Here is a 23735-nt window from a genome sequence, read left to right as displayed (position 1 = left end):
CGCTTGCTAGCACAACAGCCATTGTGCTAGCCGACAAAGAGCACTGGATACAGCCCTTTGTTAACAATTACTGGTGAACTGTTCTGGTTCCAGGTTGTGGATACTGAGGGAGGGGGCACCATGGAGGATGAGTCAGCTTCACTGCCAGGAGCTGCAGCAACTCTCCCTCATCACTGCTCCCATCTGCTTGCTTGCCATGCAGAGAGCAAGCAGGCAGTGACAACTGCTGATCCTCTCTCTCACCACCATCTGGGCCAAAGTAAAAGGCAGGTGAACAACCAGCAGGTTCCAATGGTGAGGTTGAGGCTTGGCCAGGGGCCCCTGTCAGGCTCTCAGCAGGTGCCTGGCCACTGGTAGTGATGTGAACAAAATCTCCTTTTTGGGTGCTCCTAGTAACGCAGACAAGTTGGCTCAACTTCCCTGTGTCATTGACCTGATCACTGACCTGATGCTTTCTTGCTACCAGACACGAAACAGTAATTTTTAAGAGAATTCTAAACAGGGAGCAAAAGCATTTAAAAACAAAAAGCCACACACACAGTAAGTTGGAATGGATTCCATCATCCAAGGTTTATTAGGGGGAAAAACTTTACTCCATAAAAACAAGACCCTTTCTTTCTCAACCCCACCCCCTCCCCACAACAAGACAATCCAATTTAAGTCACAGTGGTGCCATTATTTACTTATTTAATGAAATTTATAGACCGCTTGATTATGATGCTGCAGCATTCTGCAATAACTGCAGCTTCCAGTTCAAAAGGCACCCTCCCAATGTCAGACTCAGTCCTGAAGATAGGGTTGGAACCGCTGCCCCCAAATCACATTTGCTGGAGCCTGTCCAGGAGGATACCATGGTTAACAGCATCAAATGACAATGAGCTAACAAAAAGCCGGAGCAAGGTCACACTCCCCGTCCCACACTCTGCAAAGGCCATTCATCAGAACAACCAAAGCACACTAAGTTCTGTGGCCAGGTCTGAACAACAGATTGGAACTCAAGACTACACTTCCTCCATAGTCACATCCTTCTGGGCATTGTACTCTTCCACACTTGCCTGCAAGGGGGAGCAAACAAAGGCCGTGGTTAAGGGATTTGTGGTCCACATTTGAGATGCAGCTGCTAGGGGGTGGATGGACCAAAGAAGCTGCACCACAACATTCTGTTACAGTCCCCTCTGTTTGCTGTAATAGGTAAATAGAACTTTTGGGCTCAGGCTGTGTGCCTCTTCATCCATCCTTCTAATTCTGATATTCAAGCTGTGAGTGTCATTGCTTATGTAGTCAAATGGCACCACCCATGGACAAGAGGATGGTAATAGCAGCATTGGGGGGAACCCTGAAATATGTTCCAAGTTCAGAAGAGGAGAAAAACAAAGGGGAGAGGTTCAAAAACCATTGAGTACCAAACATGCTCAGTGTCAATAGAATGGAGGATTGGGAGGGATGGAGAGAAAATGTAACTGAATCCTGCACCCATGCACTTCACACTGTAACAGGTCCTACTCTATAATGTATATTACAAGTTCTTAGTTGCTTCTGATAACATGTTGCACCTTGCTGAGTACTCTTGGGTGACCTAGAAAAACAACTGATAATTGGTTCCTGCCCTGCTCAGAACAGAAATGATGATGCAGCCAAGGACTGCAGCTGTGGTACCCCAAGAATAGCAAAATGGTGCTCTGTTTCTGGCAGAAGGACCTCAATCCTTAAATTAAAATAAATACATTTCAAGAGGGTTGGAAAGGACAAGACCCACCTCAAATTTGCTGAGTACATGCTGGCAGACACCCCTGAGATCCTCCAGCCCCTTCTGGAACACATCAACAGCCGGTAGGCCTGCTATGAAGAAAGGGAAGCATTCAGAGTCAGGCAAGACTTAAAGAGGGTCCAGATCCTTCCTCTGCATTAATAGGTTCCTCCATTTTCAGGTGAGACATGAACTTGTGAAACAGAACTGCCTGTAGGCAAAAGACCATAATAATTGCCTCCTATACAGTGGTACCTCTGGATGTGAACAGGATCCGTTCCAGAGCCCCGTTCACATCCAGAAGCGAACGCAACCCACATCCGCGGGTTGCAATTCGCCGCTTCTGCGCGTGATGTCATTTTGACCGTCTGCGCATGCGGCGAAACCCAGAGGTAACGCGCTCCGTTACTTCCGGGTTGCTGCAGCGCGCAACCCGAAAATACTTATCCTGAAGCTACTTCAACCTGAGGTATGACTGTATATTTTTATTAAAGATTTCTTAGTTTACAAAAAAAGTGCATTGCCCATTTTTTCAAGCTGTGCTTTCTACAGATCAGTTTAATTTGCTGCGAGACATTAGTCTCCTCCTCCCATATGTCATTCATTAACAGCAACAACAACAACAATAATAAAAACATCTGAATAGCACCCTGGAGGGAAATGTACTTTGAAGCACAAGCAGTGTTTGAAACTCCAGTAGTAATGGACGCATTCTCTGATAGAGAATTTTATTATTGCAAGCATTTCCTGAACTCTTGTCGCAGTACACTGTGCCTAAGATTTCAATTTAAATTGCCTCTGAGGGTGCTGGAGAAGAAGTCCCTCTCCACCAGCCCTATGTTAAAGAGACTGCTGAAGTGGGAATTCGAAGAGCCGTAACCTGCCTGCCCGGGGGTGGAGTGGGGAGAGCTGTGGGGCTTCAGAAAGCCCTGCCAGACCCTGTGCCGCTGTGGATGCTGCAGAGGTGCTGTTGCCTGGAGCCCCATCAATGCTGCAATTGCAGAGCTGCTTGTAGCTCCAAACAACCCTGCAAATCCGAACAACCCTCTCACTTCACAAGGCAGCAGCAGTGTTGGAGAAGGGGAAGAACGGGAGGCTTCACCTGACAGAGGGAGGGAGAATAGGAGACGTTCATGGAAGCAGGATCGCTCCTGCTGCTGCCTTGGGAAGCAAGAGAGTTGCGGGGTGGTTTTGCACCCATACTGCCACTGAAGTGCCAAAGCTGCAGGAGCTGTTTAAGAAGTTGAAGCAGCAGAACAAGCAGCTCCGCATTTGAAGCCAAGCACCCCACTGTTCCCTGTTGCTGCCAGGAGCAGCCCTAGATGTGCCTCTTTGGGTGCTGCATGAGCCAGAGGAACTGCCGAGCACTGCAGCACAAATGTGACCAGAAACTGTGTTTCAGTGCCCCACAAATCAGGTTCCAGGCACTACGTAGGGCCTTGCTTTTCTTTCCTGGTTTCAAACACTGAGCACAACATAACATAGCCAATGGTCAGTGATTATGAGAATTGTGGTCCAACAACCAGAAGACCACTGGTTTCTGTTACACAAGATAGTAATATTATCCCTTATGTTGAAGCTGGGAATAGGACGGTGCAGAGAGTGAGAGTGACTGCATAAAGCAGGGACAATATTCGGAACAGCATTTCTAACTCAGCCTCTTATTCACTAAGTTGTGCTATGTGCAAGCACCACTTCTCATAAAACCCACAACTAAATTCTGCAGGATTGCCCAAGCCTGGTGGGATATAATAATAATTTATTATGTATACCCCGCCCATCTGGCTGAGTTTCCGCAGCCACTCTGGGCGGCTTCCAATCAAGTGTTAAAAACAAACAGCATTATTATAAAGAACAGTTAACTGGCAAGCTTCCCAAAGGCAACAGAGCTCACGACAGTAGGCCTCCCTGTTTGCCACAGATGCACATGGAATGATGCAGCTAATGACATATAGCCCAGGTAGATGTGAGGAATACACCAGCCTTGTCAAAATAGTGCAACACTATGTAAGAGGGAGCTAGACAATGTAAGGAAGGGAAGGACATCTCCACCTAGCTCAGATTGTGGCACCTTGATCAGGTACTGTAAGGAAAGACGCAGAGCTGATAGAGATGCTGTACTGCGGCTGTAAGGGACCATTTGTGCTTTAATATGCAATTTGCAGGCTAGTTCTGCTCAGAATCAGGTAGGCTACGTGTACTGTATGTTGATTCTTGCTATGCGTGAGTAAAATATGTAGTTTTCACCCAAAAGTTTGTATATTGTCTATGAATCACAAAGAACAGCTGCCCTTTAGCAAAATAGACCTCCAAGAAGCAGGCCTGCACACTTCACCTTTGGTCTGAATGCGGAGGTTTATTTTTCTTTCAGAAGGATGGGTGATGCTATATCCACAGAACTCCACTTCAGGGCTATGGAGAAATGAAGAGGTTGTTACTCATGACAGAGAGTAGTTGTGCTTGGATATCACAATAAGCTGTGGTTTATAGTGATGGGAACAAAGTCTACCCTACCCCCCAGGCTTGCATGCTTCCTCTGACTTTGTTGTGGCTTGTCATTTCAATTAACCACAGTGTAGTATTAAAACTTGTGTTAAGAATTCACCTCTACACTACCTTGTTCATTACCCAGCTGAGGAACAACCACCTTTTGAATAAACCACAGAACCAAGGAAACTATTTCAAAGTCCAGCATCCAAATTTAAGGATCCAGCATTTATTATAGCTATTACAATGGGAAAGAGCTCACTCAACTCAACGTGGTAATTGAGAAGGTCTGCCCTGAAGCATTCAGAGCAAAAGCTCATAGAGTAGTTCAAACACAGCAAACATTATAAAACATCTTCATATGCATCAAGAAAGGTTACAGATCATGAGAAGTAAAGAATACATGACTCCATACTGGTATCTTCACCCCCGCATCACCTTGGAGTGGCCCCAATGTGCCCAGAACATTTGACCATTTTAGGTCTTGGCTGTCTGACATTACTCTGGCAATCTAGCCTTCAGTGAGGGAAGGCCATCCTCTTCCTGGGTCTCAGATAGCTTCAAGGATAGCAGATTTACATGCTGATGCTAAAACATCATGCCATTTGTACCACTTTCAGAGGTAGGTAAGGAAATGGAATGCTGCATAGGAGAGGGCAGACTCACAAATGCAGAACACACAAAAATCAAGCCTAATACATTCTAAAAGGTTAAATACAATTAAAGTGAAACATTGAAACATTATTAAAATAATATACACCTGGGGTCTCCAATTCTTATATCAATCTGAACCCTATGCAGAACTTGATTTAATTACAATTTGTTGAAGCATGTCAACTTCATAAACCCCAGTATGAATTTGGCTTGCTTCAGACAAAACAGAGTTAAGATTAACCAAGACTGTCACATTTCAACAACACGACAAATTCTAGTTAATCAAAAACAGAAGCAACAATCTTCTGCTTCTGGATGAAAAGGGAGGGGGAGTGCTAAGAGGGAGCCTAGGTTCATTCCCCTCACAATAAATCATAATCGATCACAATGTCCAAATACAACCAAAAAAGAACACTATCAGCAATGTGTGCTTATTGGAAGGCAGTCTTAAAGTAAACTAGTAGTGCACTTGAACCCAAGGCGATTTGGCAAAGGGCCATGTCTCTTGCAAATGTTGATTGGTTGGGCATGTGTGGCTTTCAGGGGCAGGAAACTCACCACAACTCTTCACAATCCAACAGCCACAGTGTTAATATTGCTGCTCTTAGGGGCATTTCAGGTTAAGAAAAATCCATTCTTTTTTGCAGTGGTTACCTTACCCTTACACACATACACAAAATCACATACATCCCAGGACATTCTGGGAAACCAAAAAGGCAGTGGGGAACTTAGCAGAGATTTGAAGAGCTACAGTGAGTTTTTGTTTCTTCCTCATAAATAGCTGGAATTATAACCCCCCACCCTCCCACCCCCACATTTCATAGTGAATACGCCCATGACTAGGGAAGGGTCATTCTGCTTAGCTCCAGTTCCTAATCTCAAATTTCCTATGTCCCATCTAATTGTATACCGAATTGAACTAAAATTTTCTGAATCAGCCAGATCCCACAGGTTCAGAATGGACAAAATGAACTTGCCACTGACTTAGCTGACTCCTTTAGCAGTCCCAGCTACATCTGAACACACATAGGTGCTCCTCATAAGGCAATCAATGGCTAGCCCAGGCAGCCTATGTGTTGGCCTCACCTTCGGCACCCCATCACGAAGGCAATAGGACTCTTACTTACTTTTTCATGATCATGTATCGAAGGGAGTTGCCAAGGGTGTGGTCCTCATTGTGGAGCACAAATGTAAAACAGTTCTTATCTGTCCCATCTGCCCGTACCTAAAAGAGAAGTAGTGAAGATAAAGAAAATAAGGTCCCTGAAGGACAACGTAAGAAGTGGCTATATACCAAGTCAGACCATTGGTCCATCTAGCACAGTACAGTAGTACCTCGGGTTAAGTACTTAATTCGTTCCAGAGGTCCGTTCTTAACCTGAAACTGTTCTTAATCTGAAGCAGCACTTTAGCTAATGGGGCCTGCTGCTGCCGCCGCGCCGCCGAAGCATGATTTCTGTTCTCTTCCTGAAGCAAAGTTCTTAACCCGAGGTACTATTTCTGGGTTAGCGGAGTCTGTAACCTGAAGCGTCTGTAACCCGAGGTACCACTGTACTGTCTACTTTACACTGATTGGTAGGAGCTTTCCAGACTCCTTCAGGTGAGGCTCTCCCAGTTCTACTTGGAGATGCCAGGAATTGAACATGGGACCTTCTGCATGCAAAGCATGTGCTTTACCACTGAGCTATGGCCCTCCCATCATTTCTTTTAATACCACCTTTCCACCAAAATGGTATTGGTGATATACTGATTTCACGCTTGCAGTATGTCTCCATGTGCAAAAAGCGAGACAATTATCTGGTTAAGGAGGGCACTTTTTCCTCTTGCCAGTTGTGGATGGATTTTGGCCAAGCAATAGTTAAAAAAAACATTTTTTAAAACACCACGTTTCAGCCAAGAGGGCTCCTGTGTCAGACCATCCACCTGACCTACTCCACAGGGTTGCTGAGAGGATAAAAGCAGGCAGGAGAGAAGATAAGAACTAGGCAGGCCACACTGGGTCACATATGAAGAATATAAAAGTAAATAATGGCGGCATTGCTGCTGCTACTACTGCTAATGATAATAATAATGGTGTTTTTCAGCTGGCCATGCTGTGGGGATAACGTGTTACTCTGTTACAATAACAAAGCTAGTATAAATGCAATAGTAGTAATAACAACAACACTGTGGTGTTTTTCAACTCTGCACGGGCTGAGCAGGTGCCTTTCCCTTCTTCCCAGGGGATCTGTAAACCGAGTTAATATTAATCTGTTTTAGCATTTTTACTTTTTTATGTTTTAAAGCAAGGTCGGTTTTAGTTGTTTCAATCTCTTTGTAAACCGCTTTTGAGGTTTCCCCCACTCCCCATTTACCATCAAGAGGCCTAGAAATTTTATGAAGTAAATAAAACAAATAAATATCTGTTGTCCGCGGTGGTTCTCGCCGAATAAAAACAACCCGGTTCGGATGGCCACCTTCCCCGTCCACAGCCCCGGACAGAGGAAAGCTTCACCTGTTGGATGTCAGCCTGTCGCACCCCCCGTGGAGGGGCAGCCTTAGCCTGCCCGGTCGCCCCCCCCCCCCCCCGCCACGCGCTTCGGTCTCACCATCTGCAGCACTCGCGGCTTCTTCCCGTCCTCCTCGTCCCCCATCCTCTTCCCCGCGAGGCCGCCAAGCGCAGAGGAAGACGGGAGTCGCGGTCACGCACGTAACGCTCACACACCCCCTCACGTACGCAAAAGCCCAACCTACCAGGCATCAGCTCCCGGCAGCCACTGCGGCAGAAAGTCCAAGTACAGGAGCCCGCGCGCAAAGGGCTACTGGGAATCGAGTTCCTTGGGGAGGGGGGGTCCGGACAGGACCAATTCCTTCAGAGAGCGGGAATTCGAGGTAAAAAAAAAAAGTGAAGTGGGAGAGTCGAATGTTCACAAACCGCAATAACTTCGCCGCCGCCACAGAAAAACTGAGGAAGGAACCCGATTCTTAAGTTCGGCGGCAACGAAGGGGTTTATAGATATCAGGAGGCGGGAACTGCCATCCGCTGACCCAATCCGGAGCCGGCTCTGCTGGCGTACTTCCGATATGTGTTCCAACGGAAGGCAACAAGAACAGGGGGCGGGGTGTGCGTTTATAAATGTTTCCGCCCTCCCTCCGTGTTTGCTTTGGCTGTTGTCAGTGGCAGTAGAACTCCATTTCCCAGAATCCCGCGCGGCGGTCAGAAGCGGAAGCTCACGTGCTGTGTTTGCTTGTCCTCCGAGAGACGCGACGCGGGTACGGGGAAGAGAAACGGGGTTCCGGGTGGGTTCCCAAGCAGGTAGGGAGCGGGCGGGCGCTCGGTTGTTGCCTGGTTGTTGTTGTTGCTGCTGCTGTTGTGGGGCTTGCGGGGGGTGGGAATTCACCTTCGTTTCCTCACCCCCTCCCTGCTACGAGGCCTTGGCTGTGGCTGCCGAGAGGAAAGGGAGCAGTGAGTTCCCTTCAGGGTAGAAACGCCCCCACCCCAGCTGTCGCCATGGCAACGCCCCCTCAAGGAAGGGTCGGTCTGCCCCCTCCCTTTGTGTCTGTGTTGAGGGGCGCTTGCACCCCCTGCCCTCTCTCTATGGGAATAAAGGGAGGGGGTCATTGCTTCCACTGTAGCTTGAGATTGGGATATAATTCACTGGTTTTTTCTGTCTCTGTGTGTATATGTGTATATGTGTGTGTGTGTGTGTTTAAACATATTTATATTTTATTGTGGAAATTACAGTAAGAAAGACAACAGCAATAGCACACTTGAAATTATGATGCAATACGATATATGGGTATATAAGGTAGTACCATTATCCCAGCAAATGTAAAATTATTAACAAGTCGTTATAATTTTGTAAATGCATTCCAAATTGTCGTTCTATTTATCCACACAGAATCTTATCTAAAAGGAACCCGTTCGTATGTTGCAAGAGTTGTCGTATCTTCTGTCCATTGATCAAAGGGCGTGTAGGAAATCTAGGGTGAGGATACCAGGCTGCTTAACCCACATAATCCCCAACCCCCACGAATCCTTGGGACTGTAAGTTATGCCTCAGGGAGCTATGGTTCCCAGCATCCTTAACACACTACAGTTGCTATCCTAGGATTTTTTTTGGAGGAGGGAGTAATATGCTTTAAATATATACGGTGTGTGCACAGCCTAAAATAAAAAAGGAAGTGCTTTTTGTCTTATTAAGTGCTGGCTGCTAGTTGCAATGCAATAGTTAGTGGAAGTGTGTTCAGCTAAAGGTGGAGTGAGTTTTATGAAAGCGAATGTTATTTGTTGTTACAACAGTATGATGAACAGATGCAGTGAAGTGTTTCGTGTGCCTTGACATTGTGACAGAAGCCTCCTGGATCATCATCCATCAGATAATGATTGTTATCATGACTGCTGGGGTTTTTAGTTGATGTTGATTGAATTTTTTTATTATTATTGTGATTTGCATTATATGCAAAGTTGTGTGTTTGTTATTAATGCCAAGCTGCTTTGGAAAGGCAATAGTCACAAAAGGCAGCTTAGAAATATCTGAAATAGTAAAGTGGGTTATGGACTGTGAAAGCATATGCAATAATAAATGCATTGATCTCTATAGTGCCACAGAGTAACTGTTTTCGTTGTTATTGTTTTTTGTATGAGACTAATACAGGTACACTTCTGGAAATTATTATAATGATAAGCAGAAAGAAATGCTTCTCATCTCACATCCCTCACTTTTGAGGCAAGTTTAGATAGGGCCCTTCTCAATGCACATCTTATTTCACATCATAAAAGGATAGGCCCCTGCAGTGACAAAATTAAAATTTCTCAAAAAGGAAAGATAGGGAGAAAGAAGACAGCATAGAATCTTGGAGGAAGATGGAGGCAGTGGTAAAAATGATCAGACTATGTTTTCAGGAAATTTATTCATAATTTTCAAGTGTCTTACAAACCAGCAAGTTTTTTTTCTTTCTTGGTAAACATGGCACCTCTTATGAAGTAAAAAAAGACAAGTTCTTGTTTCAAGCAGTTTGCAATTTACATTTTGCACAGTAAATGAATATAGGAAAAGAAGTGAGATTGAGTTGAGGGTAAATAGGAAGAATGAGTGTTCAGTCTAGTTATATCGACTTAAGCTTAGTTTTAGTGGTGGGGTTCAACTGAAGCTTTCGTTGAAAAGATTTTGAGGAAGGATTTAGAAATATTCTGAGGCAACATCACCGAAACAAGCACTTCCTTAATAATTTATCTGGATCCCAGATAGGTAGTAGCTTACACTGAGCAAGTGTGGCTTTTGCCTGATACATCTAGGAGGTGAGGAGGGTCTTCTAGATCAGATTGTGTGCCTTTTCACCATGCCCGGGACTTCTGAGCATTCTTGAATACCAGAGCTCCTCTCCTTAAAGCTTTGGTAGAGGGCAAAAATTAATACATCACTTAAAGAGTAGTGAAGGCAGTTTGATTGTTTCTTTGCTGTATTCAAAAATGCTTGCTTTTTCTGTCCTGGAGGCAACCTCTGAAAGCAGCTCTGCAGATTTCCAGCATGGCTTCTAGTTGGCATCTCATTCCACCTGGAGCAATCTGTATTATTATTGTTTTTAAACTGTACAGTTAATTAAGACTGACAAGACTTAACAATAACAAGGTTAGCTTACTCACCAATCCAGCATTTAACTTGTTGTTCTGTATACATTTATTGCATTAGTTGCAAAGGTACATTCACTTTGAAGGTGAAGTGCTCCTGTCCAACACTCAAAAATATGAGAAAAATAAGAAATTCTTCTAATAGTGTTCTGAAGAATAGGATGATGGTGTGAATTTGGAAACAACATGCTTGAGGAGAACAGTTAAAGTAGACAGTTTAGTCTCACCAGTTTGAAGATGAGCGAGAGGAAAATGTATGCTGAATACCCACAGAGTGTGGAACATGAGTGTAGGTGGCACAGAGAAATGTCCATGGTTTTAAGGATGGATGTAATGTGATCTGTAGTTGCAAACTAAGTTAGGTTGGTCCTGGTACAGAGGTACTCAGTGGCTCTCCTCCTCTTCCCCCCTTCTTAAAGGAACTGAATTCCAATGGAAACAAATAATGGGAATCTCTGAGCAGCGCTGGAATGTCACTTTAGGTTTGCTGTAGCTTTCAGTGGTTGGAGTTGCAAAACCTTTGGAAAGAGGAATGCTGTGATTGTTCCATGTGGAAATTTTAATGTATGCAGTATCTATAGGAAACTGAAATTTATTCACTATCTAGGGACCCACAGTTCACTGCTCCTATGACTGCTTCTTTGTTTGAGTTTTCCTTTCTGTGCCAGATGTTTGGTTCCATAAGCATCTTGAGGTGGTCAGGTGGCTAGTTGGATTGAATCATGTGCTCCTTTGCTTGCCAACACACACACACACACACACACACACACACACAAAATCACTGGAGATGACCTGGTGTTTTGTTCATGCCATGGGGAGACTGAGAACTGTTGTTTAAGCTGGAGTAGCACTGCTTCATATTTGCCACTGGTAGGCATGTAAGTGACATTAGTTGCAGGCTATAAATTCCTTTGTAGGCCAGTTGAAGTGTCACATGAAGTGGTATTTACTGTACACTGAGTTGGACCTTGCACTTGCCTGTAAATATACATAATTGAGCATCTGTACCCTGAAAGTTGCAGAAAAATTCTCTACATGTCTCAAGGATGAACAATACTGAGCTAGATGGACAGACCCCTTTCTTGTTTACCTCTCCCAGGCAGGAGTTCTTGGTGTGTGTAGAGGAACCTACTAATAACCCACTACTGTGTGAAACATGGCCTCCACATAGCACCAGTAACATGTGAACAAACCTCTTAAAAGACCTGGAGAGGACTTTGTTTAGTTATACAACCTGCAATGGAATGACAATATGTGACTCTCATTTAAGGCAATATGCCATATGCATTTATGATACTCAAAACAATTCTAAAAAGGGCAGTATGCCAATCACTTTCAGATTCCCTCAAATACTTAGATGAGTTCTTGCAGAGAACTCAGAAAGTCCTTAGTCACTCCACTTGGATTGCCACATAGGCAAGGATTATCAAATAGAATGATACTCTGTGGGGTGTTGCTTTTTGTTTCCTTTCGTTTTACTTGAATGGTGCCTAGCGCCAGCTCTCTTCAATAGAGGTGTCTGCAGGTCTGAGCATCTTCTTCCCCCTCCTTCCACCTGCAGCAACAATGATGTTCTCATTTTGGTCCCCCATTCCTTGTGTCCTGCAAGAACTATTAATTTCAGAATGCAAAGCTCTTAGGAGTGAATGCAAGTGATGCAGACTTTGGGTGAGGGGAAAGGGGGGGGGGGAATAATTGTTGCAAGCAGCTCTTGTGATGTTGCTTATCTAAAATGTGGATTTCTGCCGATGATAGTTAAAACTGGCTGTGGTTTGCAAGATATCTGAAAAGTGCAGAACCACCAATGCTCTGTTGCTGTGTGTTTCTTTTGCTCTTGGCTGCACACTTAAGAAGATGGGGCAGCGGCTGAGGTGTGTGTGTGCTTTGCTCTGATAGGCAAAAGTTTTCTTATGCATTTTTTTTCTTTCTTTTTAGCCAGCCTACAGCCATGGCTATCCTGTTTGCAGTTGTAGCCAGGGGCTCCACGATCCTGGCCAAACACGCTTGGTGTGGAGGAAACTTCCTGGAAGTGACGGAGCAGATCCTGGCCAAAATACCCTCTGAGAACAACAAACTTACCTACTCCCATGGAAAGTGAGTATTACTCTGCGGAGAAAGGAAGTGGCAGGGTGGGAGAAATGGATCTGTTGCAGATGAGGAAATAAAGCGGGATGGGATGGTGGTGGTTGCTCATGAAAAGGTTGGTGTGATAGTCCCAGGTGATATGCAGCTGATCTAGGAATGCTTCCCAGATCCATTCTGTTATGTTCTCCAACTAGAGCAGTGGTTAGGGGTAGGCCTGCCTTGATCAGTATATGACCATGTGTTTATCTAGCAGCACTGGAACAAATCACCTAAAGAGGAGACTCCTTTCATGAACTACTGTTCTCAGTTCTGTCTCCTGGAGTTTTGAATCTGCTTACTTTTTGTAAACATAAATGTTATTTAATCAAATCGAATTGATGCTATCAATATCTCAAGGACCACCTCTCTCCATATGAACCTACCTGGACCTTGAGATCATCCTCTGAGGCCCTTTTTCATGTGCCTCCTCTATGAGACGTCCAGAGGATGGCAACACGAGAAGGGACCTTTTCTGCAGTAGCTCCATGTTTGTGGAATACTCTTCCCAGAGAGATTTGACTGGTGCCTCTGTAATAAATGTTTAGGCGCCAGGCAGAAATGTTCCCTTTAGCCAGGCCTTTGGCTAAGTATCATCCAATACCATTTTAGTTGTGTTGTGGGAGGAGGGCTTGCTAAAAAAAAAAATTGTTCTTGTTTTTAATGTGCATTTTGTGTTCTTTTATATTATAATTTTATGTTGTGAACCACCTTGAAATCTACAGATGAAAAGTGGCCTTCTATTACTATTACTACTACTACTACTACTACTACTACTACTACTACTACATTATTGCAGGGGTGGGGAATATCAGGCCTGGGGGCCAAATATAGCCCTAAGGGCTGTTCCCAGGCCATGCCTCTCACAAGCCCTGCTTCACACTCATCTTGAGAGTTTTTGCCTGGCTGGAACAGGTCCTTCAACTCTGATAATATCTCTTGCCTACCTGAATGGAGGAGGGAGAGTAGAGTGTGTAGAAACCTACTGTATAAATGTAAAATTTACATATATTGCTCCCCACATGTTTGCCTCTGGCTGCACGCACCAATAGCATGCAATCCTGGAAGGTGGCTTGGGAGAAAATATGGCCCTTAGGCAGAAAACAGTTTCCGGGCACAAATAAAAGTGTTGGTGCTGGCGTTTAAAGCCCTCTCCACCCTCATCATTCAGCCTCTGCACTAAGGTCCTTCTCCGAGGGTCTTCTGGTGCTTCCCTCACTGTGAGAAGTAAACTTACAGGGAACCAAGCAGAGAGCAAACTCGGCAGTGGCGCCCTCCCATCAGATGTCAAGGAGATAAAGAACTGCACAACTTTAGGCAGCCCTGTATAGGGAAGTTTTTTTAATGTTTAATGCTTTATTGTGTTTTTAATTTTTGTTGGGAGCTGCCTAGAGTCAGTCAGATGGGCAACTTATTATTATTATTATTATTAATTCCCACCCCTGCATTATTGTAGAAGAGTTTGTATTCATGTGATTTAATTCAAACGCATGAGGGAAGTTGCACTATCCACAGTTCTTACAGAGAACTATAAATGGTTGGGCTTCTCATTCTGTTGAAGTCTTCTCATGGTCTCCTAGCTTCCCAACTACCAGTTTACTGATTGAGTCCAGGGAATGCTTTGGGGTAAAACAACACTGTTCAATGATTGATGCCAAGTAGGTGTGCCCCACCTCAGGATGGGAGTTCTAACTTCTGTGTGAAATGAAAATGTGCTAGCAATAGCTTTGCCTGCTTGGATCCATGTTGGAAAGGTGGCTATGTTTGATGTTTCTGCTTTGTGTTTTGTGCTATTCAGTAATGGCTTTTGCACCATGTGAATATAGCTTTGTTTTCAGGTAATTTTGTTTTCAAGTTTTCTCCATGTTTTGAGGAATTGGTTGGCTGTCTTGTCTTTGAGACATTGAATTAATGGGGTCTGGTTGCCAGCAGAAGAAAATTTTTAATGTACAGATTTAGTGCAAACTTAGACCTGTGTGCTTGAAATGCCATTGAGTGTATGGCAACATATGGCCTAGTAGCTGTTATGTCAAAATCTATACCCACCTACTTCTTTAAACATGGTTCTGGTATCTTGTCTTCCTCTAGCTATCTGTTTCACTACATCTGCCAGGACCGGATTATATACCTCTGCATCACTGATGATGTAAGTATGTAGGACAAAAAATGTATTTCTGTGCTCTTTGAAGGTGATTGCTGGAAATGCCCACTGGGGCCCAAATACTGTAGAGTTGCTATATATCTTCATTATGTAGAGCAAGGTCTAGACCAGCAGTGGCTATCCTATGGCCTTCCACATGTTGTTGGACTACAACTCTTGGCATCACTGACTCTTAGCCATGGTAGCTGGGGCTGGTGGGAAATGAAGTCCATCAGCATCTGGAAGGCCACAGGTTAGTCACATGGATTTTATTTTACACACTGAATATATGCAGCAACACCGCCCCCGCAGTGCAATCCAGGCCTTGTAGTTAAGGTTTAAGAAGTGTGCATACTTGGCTGCATTAAAAAATATTGGCCCTTTTTCCACCAGCAGCTTCTTCCCCTCCAGCTCTCATCTCTATCTAGGTCTTTGCAGGCTTACTTGCTTGTGTCTTGTTTGCATCGAAGACTCTAGTGTGGCTAGTGAGAGAATTTGCTTTTGCTTTGTACCCCCATCTTTCTGCTTTAAATAGCTTTCTGGCAATTTTTGCTGTGACAGTGTTCTGAGGTTATTTTGTTTGGAGAACAAAAGTTATTGTGGGCCCCATCTTCCAGCAGTGCCCAACCAGGTGCCCCTGTGGTTTGACCCCAGCACCTCCTGTTTAGATATACCTTGGTTTACGAACTTAATCCGTTCCAGAAGTCCCTTCTTAAACCAAAGCATTCTTAAACCGAGGCGCACTTTCCCATAGCAGCGGGAGACTCAATTTACAAATGGAACACACTCAACAGGAAGCAAAACATGTTCTGCTTCCATGGCAAAGTTCACAAACCAAAACACCTACTTCCGAGTTTGCAGCGTTCTTAATCCAAGTTGTTCATAAACTAAGCTGTTCTTAAACCAAGGTACCACTGTACTGCCCATGTACACTGAGTTTCCGTTTTGCAGTCACAGTTCATAGCTGTTAATGCACCTATCCTAAGTGCATTTGTTGCTCTGATGAATTTTTTCTGCTTTTAGGACTTTGAGCGTTCCAGAGCTTTCACGTTCCTGAATGAAATCAAGAAGCGGTTTCAGACCACCTATGGCTCCCGTGCACAAACAGCTCTGCCATATGCCATGAACAGCGAGTTTTCCAGTGTTCTGGCTGCACAGCTGGTGAGGTTCATTGATGTCAGTCTGCTGGACACAGCATTCAACTATAGAGCACCTGATGTTGGGGAATAGGTCTGTGCTTGGCTAATTATCCTGTAGGTAGATCAGGGCCTCCCCAGGCTTCTAATACTAGTGATACACTTCTTTTATTTAAAATTGGCAGTGATTTTTTATTCAACCTCAAAAGAAAGCTTCTTTGCATGCATTATAGTAGAAGGGGGTAAACTCTGCTCTTAAAAGAACCTGCATCGTTGTGTTTCTGAGGAAGAGTCTTGGATTCTGCCTTTCCACCTCCAGAACTGAGGTGTTCAAGGTAGTTTAACATAATGAATTATTAAAAACAATACAACAATCTTTTAGATCAAGAATTACAGGCAAACCCATAAAAAGTGAAAAAGCAGTAACTGACCTAAAGTTAACACTGAAAAGAACTGAGACGAAAACAAGGAGAATCCTATGCAGCAGACAAATTGAAAGCATGCAGCAAAAGAAGCCATTCAAGGCGATGGCAGAACTCTGAAGTAGGAACCTCATGAAACTATCTTGGAGCTCATATGGTTTCATTGTTTGTGTAGTTATTTAAGTGTGGTAGCTTAAACTATTAAGGACAATGACTGACTCATTGAATTGCGCCTATAAATGAACAGGTAGATAGCATGATTAGTACAGTTTGGGAATAGCATGCTCCCCAAACCTGACAACAGTCAGAACACTTGCAGAGCATTTTGGACTAGTTGATGATCTTCATGGGCAACCCCATAGAGGGTATGTTAACATTAGATCAACCCAGCTGTAACAAAGGCATGTGTGACTTTCACAAGCTCCATGATCTTCAGGGTTAGGCACAGCCGGCACAACATTCAAATCTGAGCAAAAGTATTCTGGCTGCTGTCATTGCTTGGACATCAGGAGCACTCCCAACCTGATATTTCAGTGGAAATCCAATCCAAAACAGGCAGTCACCCTGTCATTGGGTTGGTTGGACCTCAGATGGAGAGCATTTCTATTTTGTCCTGATTGCAGTAACTTGTGCAGCAATGCTTTAAGCAGATTCTTCTGTTGGCTGGTATTCCGGACTTACGGTGCTGGTCTGCCCTGAAACGTAGCTTAGGAATTTTGGGGCTAAATGCTGAGCAGATAAATCTCAGATCAGCCAGTAGAGGGAAACCTTCTTTAAGTTACAGTACTGGGAAGCACAGAGATGAATTGTTCTGAGGGCTGAAGAAGCAACTAAAGTGGAGCTGAGGGTCACCCTGCCCAGCTCTTAATGCTGAGGTTAGTTAAAAGGAACTATGAGAGGATCCTGTTGGACTTTTCAGATTGCTCTACAGAGACATTACTTTCTCTTGCTTCATCAAATTAAGCAAGAACCAGAAATTTGTTACATCTGCTCTTCCTTTCATGCAGAAGTACCACTCAGAGAACAAGGGCCCTGACCAAGTGGCAGAGACACAGGCCCAGGTGGACGAGCTGAAAGGGATCATGGTCCGCAACATAGGTATTGTAGCGCTCATTGGCATAAAGATGGTGCAGGGTCCTGCATGTGTACTGAGGATGAGACGGCTTGGGTGTGACGAGAGTCCCTTTCTTGCAGTAGCATAGCTGTGCTTCTGCCTGGACCTTGCTTTGTTGTGGGAAAGATCAATATGGGAAAGGAGGGATGGCTGTCTGTGTTGGCTGTCACACTCTTGCACAGCTCTTGTACAGCTGGCTCACCTGGCAAAAAGGTTGCATAGGACAAAATACAAGCTGCTTGTTCTACTTGCAGTCTGCCATCGCCCTGAACCTGGCATGGAGCTGACCCTTATGCTGCTAGCCCCTTTGCCTTGTGCTCTGCTGTTGCAGATCTTGCTCTGAGGTAGGGTAAAACCCACCACATACCTGCCCCAGAGATCAAGAGTACAATGCCCATGCAGTCGGCCACTGTTTGCGGTCTTGAGGGTAAGCCGCCTGTTTAGCTAACAGCAGGAAAGGAGGCATTTCCTCCCCATTGGATTCTCACTGTAGCCTTTCTTCATCCCAGATCTGGTGGCCCAAAGGGGAGAAAAGCTGGAGTTGCTGATAGACAAAACTGAAAATCTTGTGGATTCGGTAAGTTCTGGAATTGGCGGGGGAATTGGTTGGGTTTTTAGAGTACGTATAACACGCATGCAAAAAAAGGCAGGATTAAAAGGGAAGACTTCCCAGCTCTCAGGCTTTTGCTGTGTTTCCATCTTAAGAAAATGCTTTGAAAGAAGTAGCATACAGATGTGGGGCTGGGAGGTGAGCAAATCGGGTGATGCTTTTTCTCAGAGCAGCCACTCCTTAGAACATACGTTGCATGTTCTCAGGTCAAACAAGACCTTCTAACCTAGGTGTTCAGAACAAAATTAGTTAATGTTTGATAGGATGCTGTTTAATCTAGCAGAACTTTAGCTTGGCAGACCAAAACAGCAGAGTGGAGGTTGCCAGTTGCTGTCCTTGGATAGCTAGACCCTTCATAGTCCAAGTGTAGATTAGAAATGTGTGTTCGGAAATAAAACTAAGAGAAGTGAAGAGTGGGTGCATTTTGAGGATTTCTCTAAAGCCCAGTCTAGAGAAGTTTCCAGACCAAGACAGTGTAATGACCCTCCTCATGCCAGAATTTATCGTGGTGCTAGGCTGTTTTTTTGTCCTATGTGAAAAGCAAGTTGAGGGTGAGAAAGCCATTGCATGGTGCACAGTAGGAAGAGATTGAGAACATTATCTGTTCAGGGCATAGGAAATTATCACAAGGATCAGAAAAGAAGAACCAGACTAATGAACAGGATCACTTTTTGCTGTAATTTGTGAATGGATTATAGATTCCCAAGTGGAGTTCAAATTCTCCAGTGTGCAAAACAGGGCCCAATCAATGGTTCTGACCCTGAGACCAGGTGCTTCTAATGGTTCAGGCATCTTTCTGGGGGGAGTGATCCTTGCGGAAGGGTTGCTTATTCTAGGGGAGAGTAATGACAACTAGACCCGCTTAAATGTTCATTTGAGTGTATTGGAAGCAAATTAAAACTTGCCTATTCTTATATGTTGAGGCTGAATTGCAAAACCAAGTAATAGCTGGGCAAGCTTTGCAGGGGATGCAGTGTTCAAAACTCACATTGTTATAGGCACATTTAGTGGCTGAATTTCATTAGCATTAGCAGTTTGAGCTCTGGGTGTTGTACTGCACCTAAGATTTCAGATTAAAACTGCAGAGTGGAAGGAAAGGAGGAGCTTTTTCTGTCTCCCCACTTCCAGCTACTCTCTGAAGACTCGAGAAGAGACCCTCTTGAGAATATTAGGGGGGGTGGGCAGGGGAAGGACTAGACCATGGGAACAATGAACATAATATTTTAGCTGTATGTAGTTTATTCAGTTTAGCTTTGTATTCTTGTTATAAAAAAGCATGCCTAGACATTCCGTTGTTGCACCCATAACCTAGGATTAAGGTGCCATTTAGCTCCTAGCTTTCATATCTCAGTTTCTAACACTGGGGGGATGGCTAGGGAGAAACTGGCATGGACTTTCACAAAAGGCTAAGATGGTGTTGGATGTCTGATAGCATGCATCTCGTCTGTGCTTTTCCCATAGTCCGTCACTTTCAAAACAACCAGCAGAAACCTGGCTAGAGCGATGTGCATGAAGAACCTCAAGCTCACCATCATAATCACCATAGTATCCATTGTAAGTTGTTGTTCACATCAGACATTGGGGGGGGGGGGGGCTTTACACTTGAGTCTAGATCTCAGTGTAAAATGAAATAAACTGATGTTTACCTCTGTCCTGCACTGCAAAGGTGAATTCTTGGGGTATTCTGTGTAGTCCTTTACAGTACCTTTCCCTCCTTGTGGCTGGTGCCCTTTATCTCTCTCCTATGCCCCCGTTCTTTCCAGGCCTTTTGGAAGGAACATTATAGCTAGGGTGAATTAAGCAATAGGTCTGTATAATTCTGAGTGCCTTTGGTACCCTTAAACTCCTGGATTCCAGTATTTTACTTTTTGTCCAGAAGAGACAAATTGGCCTTTGAACAGCCACCCCCCAAGCAAGAGGGAAACTTAAGGCAACCTTGGTTGAAATGTAGAGTAGCGCTCTTTACAACTATTGGGCAGTGTGCATATTTTATCATGCACACTAAAGTGATTGTATCTTCTCCACAGGTCATAATTTACATCATTGTGTCAGCTGCTTGTGGTGGGCTCTCGTGGCCATATTGTGTCCACAAGTAGCTGTTGGAACACGTCTACATGAGAGCACACGTGAGCAAGAATTTCTGAAGGAACGACCCTCATAAAACAAACATGGACCTCCTTGCTCTTCATCCTTCCAGGACGCTCAGGTCTTTTTGCCTTATCACCCAAAAGGGCCTGTGTGGGACCCCAAGCCAGAGGGAGGCATCTTTCTTTTAAACCTACCTACTTGAAGGGAGTTTTGTCTTTTAATTGCAAGGCTTCCCAAGAGGTAAGGAAAGTGGTTGACATTGGGAGGGTCTAAACATACTTCTGTATTACCATGCTTTGCACTTTACTGTCCTGATTCCTGGGAGGAGGGGAGAGCTGATGGTCATTTGTCCTGTTCATCCTTTGGCCCTTGAGGGGGCAATGTGGGTGGGACCACCGAAGCCAATGGGTTCCTGTTTACATACCGTAGCCCAGATGCATGTGATCAGCTCCTCCCACAATTGCTTTCCCAGTGGTGCCTTTCCTAAACTCATGTCAGGCTGTGACTTGTCCTTGAAGGAGCCTCCTGTGGCCACCTGATGTGCACACTGGTGGGCTCTGCTTTGTGACTTGGGTGATTGCCAAGTGTGTAATGTTTCGATGTTGCTGTAATGTATCTGCTCTGTAGTGTTAAGTGTTTTTTCTCCTGCCTGGTTTGGAATGTTTTCAGTCTGGAAAAAGTGCTCGGCTCAGGCTCCACCTGCAGGGTCAGTGAGAAAGGGCTAAAATATTGCTCCAGTGAACAAAGCCCTGTAACAGAGCACTTGCACAATGCACAACATAGGCTATTAGTCAACTTGATTCTGAATGGGGTGGGGTGGGGAGGGTTCTTAACAGGCAATGAGTAAAGTCAGATGACGGGCCAGAAAACAACACAGAGATCCTCATCTGCTGATCTGGGGGAGGGGCAGGGGGAAGGCTGAAAAGAACTGCTTAAGGCTTACTCAAAATTCCCATGGAATCGACCCATCAAGTACTTTCTCTCCCCCTCACCCCCCCCCCCACTCCTGTCATGCATTGCCCTAATTGCATACAGGAGTTTCACATCATTGTCAGCTGCTGGTAGATTGCGCAAATGCAATTGGATGCCATTTCAAAGCTTGTATGCATGCTGAGTGCACTCCTGGACACTTTGGAGTGATTTTTGTGGCAGACTCTACCTGGGAGCTAAAGCTTCTATGGGATCTTGCACTAAAAATAACGGGCTGCTGTTTGAAATGTTTGTGGGCAAGGCAAGATTGCAGTCCCAATGGGATACTCTACATATGCTGCCCCAAGACCTCAAACTGACAAGATACTTTGGCTGTCTTCATCCTTGTGTGTTGGGAGTATAGGACAAGAACAAATTATATAGGAAATGAACACTGATTTGTGCTGGTTACAGCAGCCATAGGACATTTAAACGTTCCTCCTCCCCAGGTTTATATGCTACTGAAGAACTGAGGCAACTCCCTAAAGTAGGGTGGCACTTCGCCACTCCCTCTGTGCTGTTCTTTTACTAATGCTTTTTTTCTGTAATGAGGTAATTTTCAACAGCAACATAGGTGAGTGTTGCTTTATGCCCTATCCACTGTGCTGCAGAAGTTGGGCTATCCTGGGCATGTCCTCACTTGCCAGGGCCTGCTATCTGAGAAGGGCTCCCCTAATATTTTTTCCAGGCACATGTCAATGTTCACTTAATTGTGCATGTTTCAGAATTAGTTGGTAGCAGTTAATTTTCTTATTTTTGTTGCCTTTATGTAAAACCTTTAAGAGAAACAGCTTCTTCCTGTTTTAAAATTACACTGATGCATTGTAAAATAAAGTTAATCTGTTTGAATAAACCTGTTGTACAAATAATTGATGTGAACCTTTGCGGGGGAGCTTACTGTTTTTCTTGAATGACATTAAAAATCTTAGAAACGTAATATGGGATCATCTCAGCTGTAGGTAGTGCATTGAGAAAGGGAATGTGTATGGTAGATATATGTGGAAGTCACACAGTATGTTAAAACGCTTCTGAGGAACTTTCACTGTATTCTGTATCTCTCTGGCTTGAGACTTCATGAAAGGCAGAATATAAATAACATACTGCGCAAGCTGGTAGTGTTGTAAAACTATATTGTAGACCCACTTCTGCAATTGAATGTGCATCTGTGATGTTGCACCTCACCCTCAGATGTCTGGATTGAGGGTATATTAAGCTTAGTCTAGATCTTGCTTTTTGGCAATGCAATAGCTGAAAACAGCTTTATTTTTGTAAATGGGCAGTCACTAGTACTTGAGTTGGCATGCTCTTCTACCTTTGAGCATTGTTTAGTATGAATACAGCCTCTTTTGTTATTTTTGTTATGTTAGGTTAAGTCCAGCTTTATTCACAAGCATGGCTGTCCACTCCACTCTTCTGCTTATTAGTTAACTCTTAGCTGCAAGTTACTGTTAATTACTAGTTCAGGTTTATTACCAACAAGCCCATCCCACTTAAATGCTAAATTTAAATAGTGAGTTCAGCTGCTGCCATTTCAGTGACATCATTAATATACAAGTACTGAAGTAAAAGCTTTCATTATTTGAGGGCAAGATTCCTCCCGCAGAATACCTACATATAATTAACTTTCCCAGAGACTTACACCAAATGCAGGTCTTTTCATGGGAATTCACATTATCCTCAAGGCAAGACAGTGCCATAGGGAAGGGGTTTTTTGCTTTTACAAAAGAAACCATACAGCCCCACTCTGTGCACATACCCCTTTGAAATAATAATAATTTATTATTTATACCTCGCACATCTGGCTGGGTTTCCCCAGCCACTCTGGGTGGCTTCCAACAAAACACTAAAATACAATAACCTATTAAACATTAAAAGCTTCCCTAAAGACAGAACTTTAGTATTAAATAGAAGGTAGGTATTAACTACAATATCAAGTCACATTGGTGGCAGGAACTAGGAGTGGCACGCCAGTTTGCATTCCCAGGTATGATTGTGTTGTATTTATAGCAAGCACCAGCAGGCACTGATTTAGCTGAAAATTCAATTTCTTTCATTAAAAACAGTAAAATATAACAAGTTGTACAAAAAGCAGAAAAGGAGGATTTTAGTATCTGAGATTACCAGTTGAGAAACATCAAGCACTTGTTCTGCTTTCAGATGCAGTACTACCTACACTAGATTACTGCAGCACATTATGTGGGACTGCCTCTGAAGAGAGTTAAGAAACTTCAGCTGGTGCAGAATTCGGTGGCAAGGTGGCTTGAGCATATTACACCAATCCTGGCCCGACTGCACTGGCTGCCAATTAGTTTCCATGTTCATTTCAAACTGCTGGGTTTGTCCTAGAAAGTTTTGGACCACCTCTTCCCATACACTCCAACCCAGACTCTGCAATCATCGTCAGAGGTCCTTCTTTGTGTGTTCCCTCCACAAGAGTTCCAGAGGGTGGCAACATGAAAACAGGCGTTTTCTGCAGTGGTTTCCCACTTGTGGAATGCTTTCTCCACAGAGTCCTATCTAGCACCTTCATTACATATCTTTAGGTGCCACGCAAAAACCCTTTTCTAGAACCAGGACTTACGCTGAGTAAATATTCTGTGGCCTTTTAAATGGGTTTGGGGGTTATTGGTTTGTTT

At 44.1% G+C, this 23735-nt stretch overlaps 2 protein-coding genes across 4 annotated transcripts; one reads left to right on the top strand and one right to left on the bottom strand.

The window, feature by feature from the left end:
• Positions 1 to 541: 541 nt before the first annotated feature.
• Positions 542 to 7633, bottom strand: LOC308468859 (DNA-directed RNA polymerases I and III subunit RPAC2-like). 2 transcript variants are annotated; one of them, XM_080991357.1, is made up of 5 exons: positions 7477 to 7633; positions 6016 to 6113; positions 4083 to 4159; positions 1757 to 1839; positions 542 to 1055 (listed from the first exon to the last, which is right to left on the bottom strand). In XM_080991357.1, the coding sequence occupies exons 1-5, from the start codon at positions 7519 to 7521 to the stop codon at positions 1002 to 1004; spliced, it is 357 nt and encodes a 118-aa protein (XP_080847483.1). In that variant the 5' UTR covers positions 7522 to 7633; the 3' UTR covers positions 542 to 1001. The 2 variants fall into 2 exon arrangements, with proteins under 2 accessions (XP_080847483.1, XP_080847484.1); XM_080991358.1 differs by having other exon boundaries at positions 1757 to 1836.
• A 418-nt stretch (positions 7634 to 8051) lies between these two features.
• Positions 8052 to 21952, top strand: VAMP7 (vesicle associated membrane protein 7). 2 transcript variants are annotated; one of them, XM_080991336.1, is made up of 8 exons: positions 8052 to 8183; positions 12435 to 12593; positions 14709 to 14766; positions 15784 to 15921; positions 17326 to 17416; positions 17942 to 18009; positions 19504 to 19596; positions 20070 to 21952. In XM_080991336.1, the coding sequence occupies exons 2-8, from the start codon at positions 12448 to 12450 to the stop codon at positions 20136 to 20138; spliced, it is 663 nt and encodes a 220-aa protein (XP_080847462.1). In that variant the 5' UTR covers positions 8052 to 8183; positions 12435 to 12447; the 3' UTR covers positions 20139 to 21952. The 2 variants fall into 2 exon arrangements, with proteins under 2 accessions (XP_080847462.1, XP_080847463.1); XM_080991337.1 differs by lacking the exon at positions 8052 to 8183 and adding an exon at positions 8839 to 8856.
• The last annotated feature ends 1783 nt before the right edge of the window (positions 21953 to 23735 follow it).

Source organism: Podarcis pityusensis (genome assembly GCF_964106645.2).
Source record: "Podarcis pityusensis genome assembly, chromosome: Z".
In the NCBI taxonomy this organism is placed as follows: domain Eukaryota; kingdom Metazoa; phylum Chordata; class Lepidosauria; order Squamata; family Lacertidae; genus Podarcis; species Podarcis pityusensis.
The sequence above is the reverse complement of the archived record's forward strand: the minus strand, read 5'-3'. Positions and strand labels throughout refer to the sequence as shown.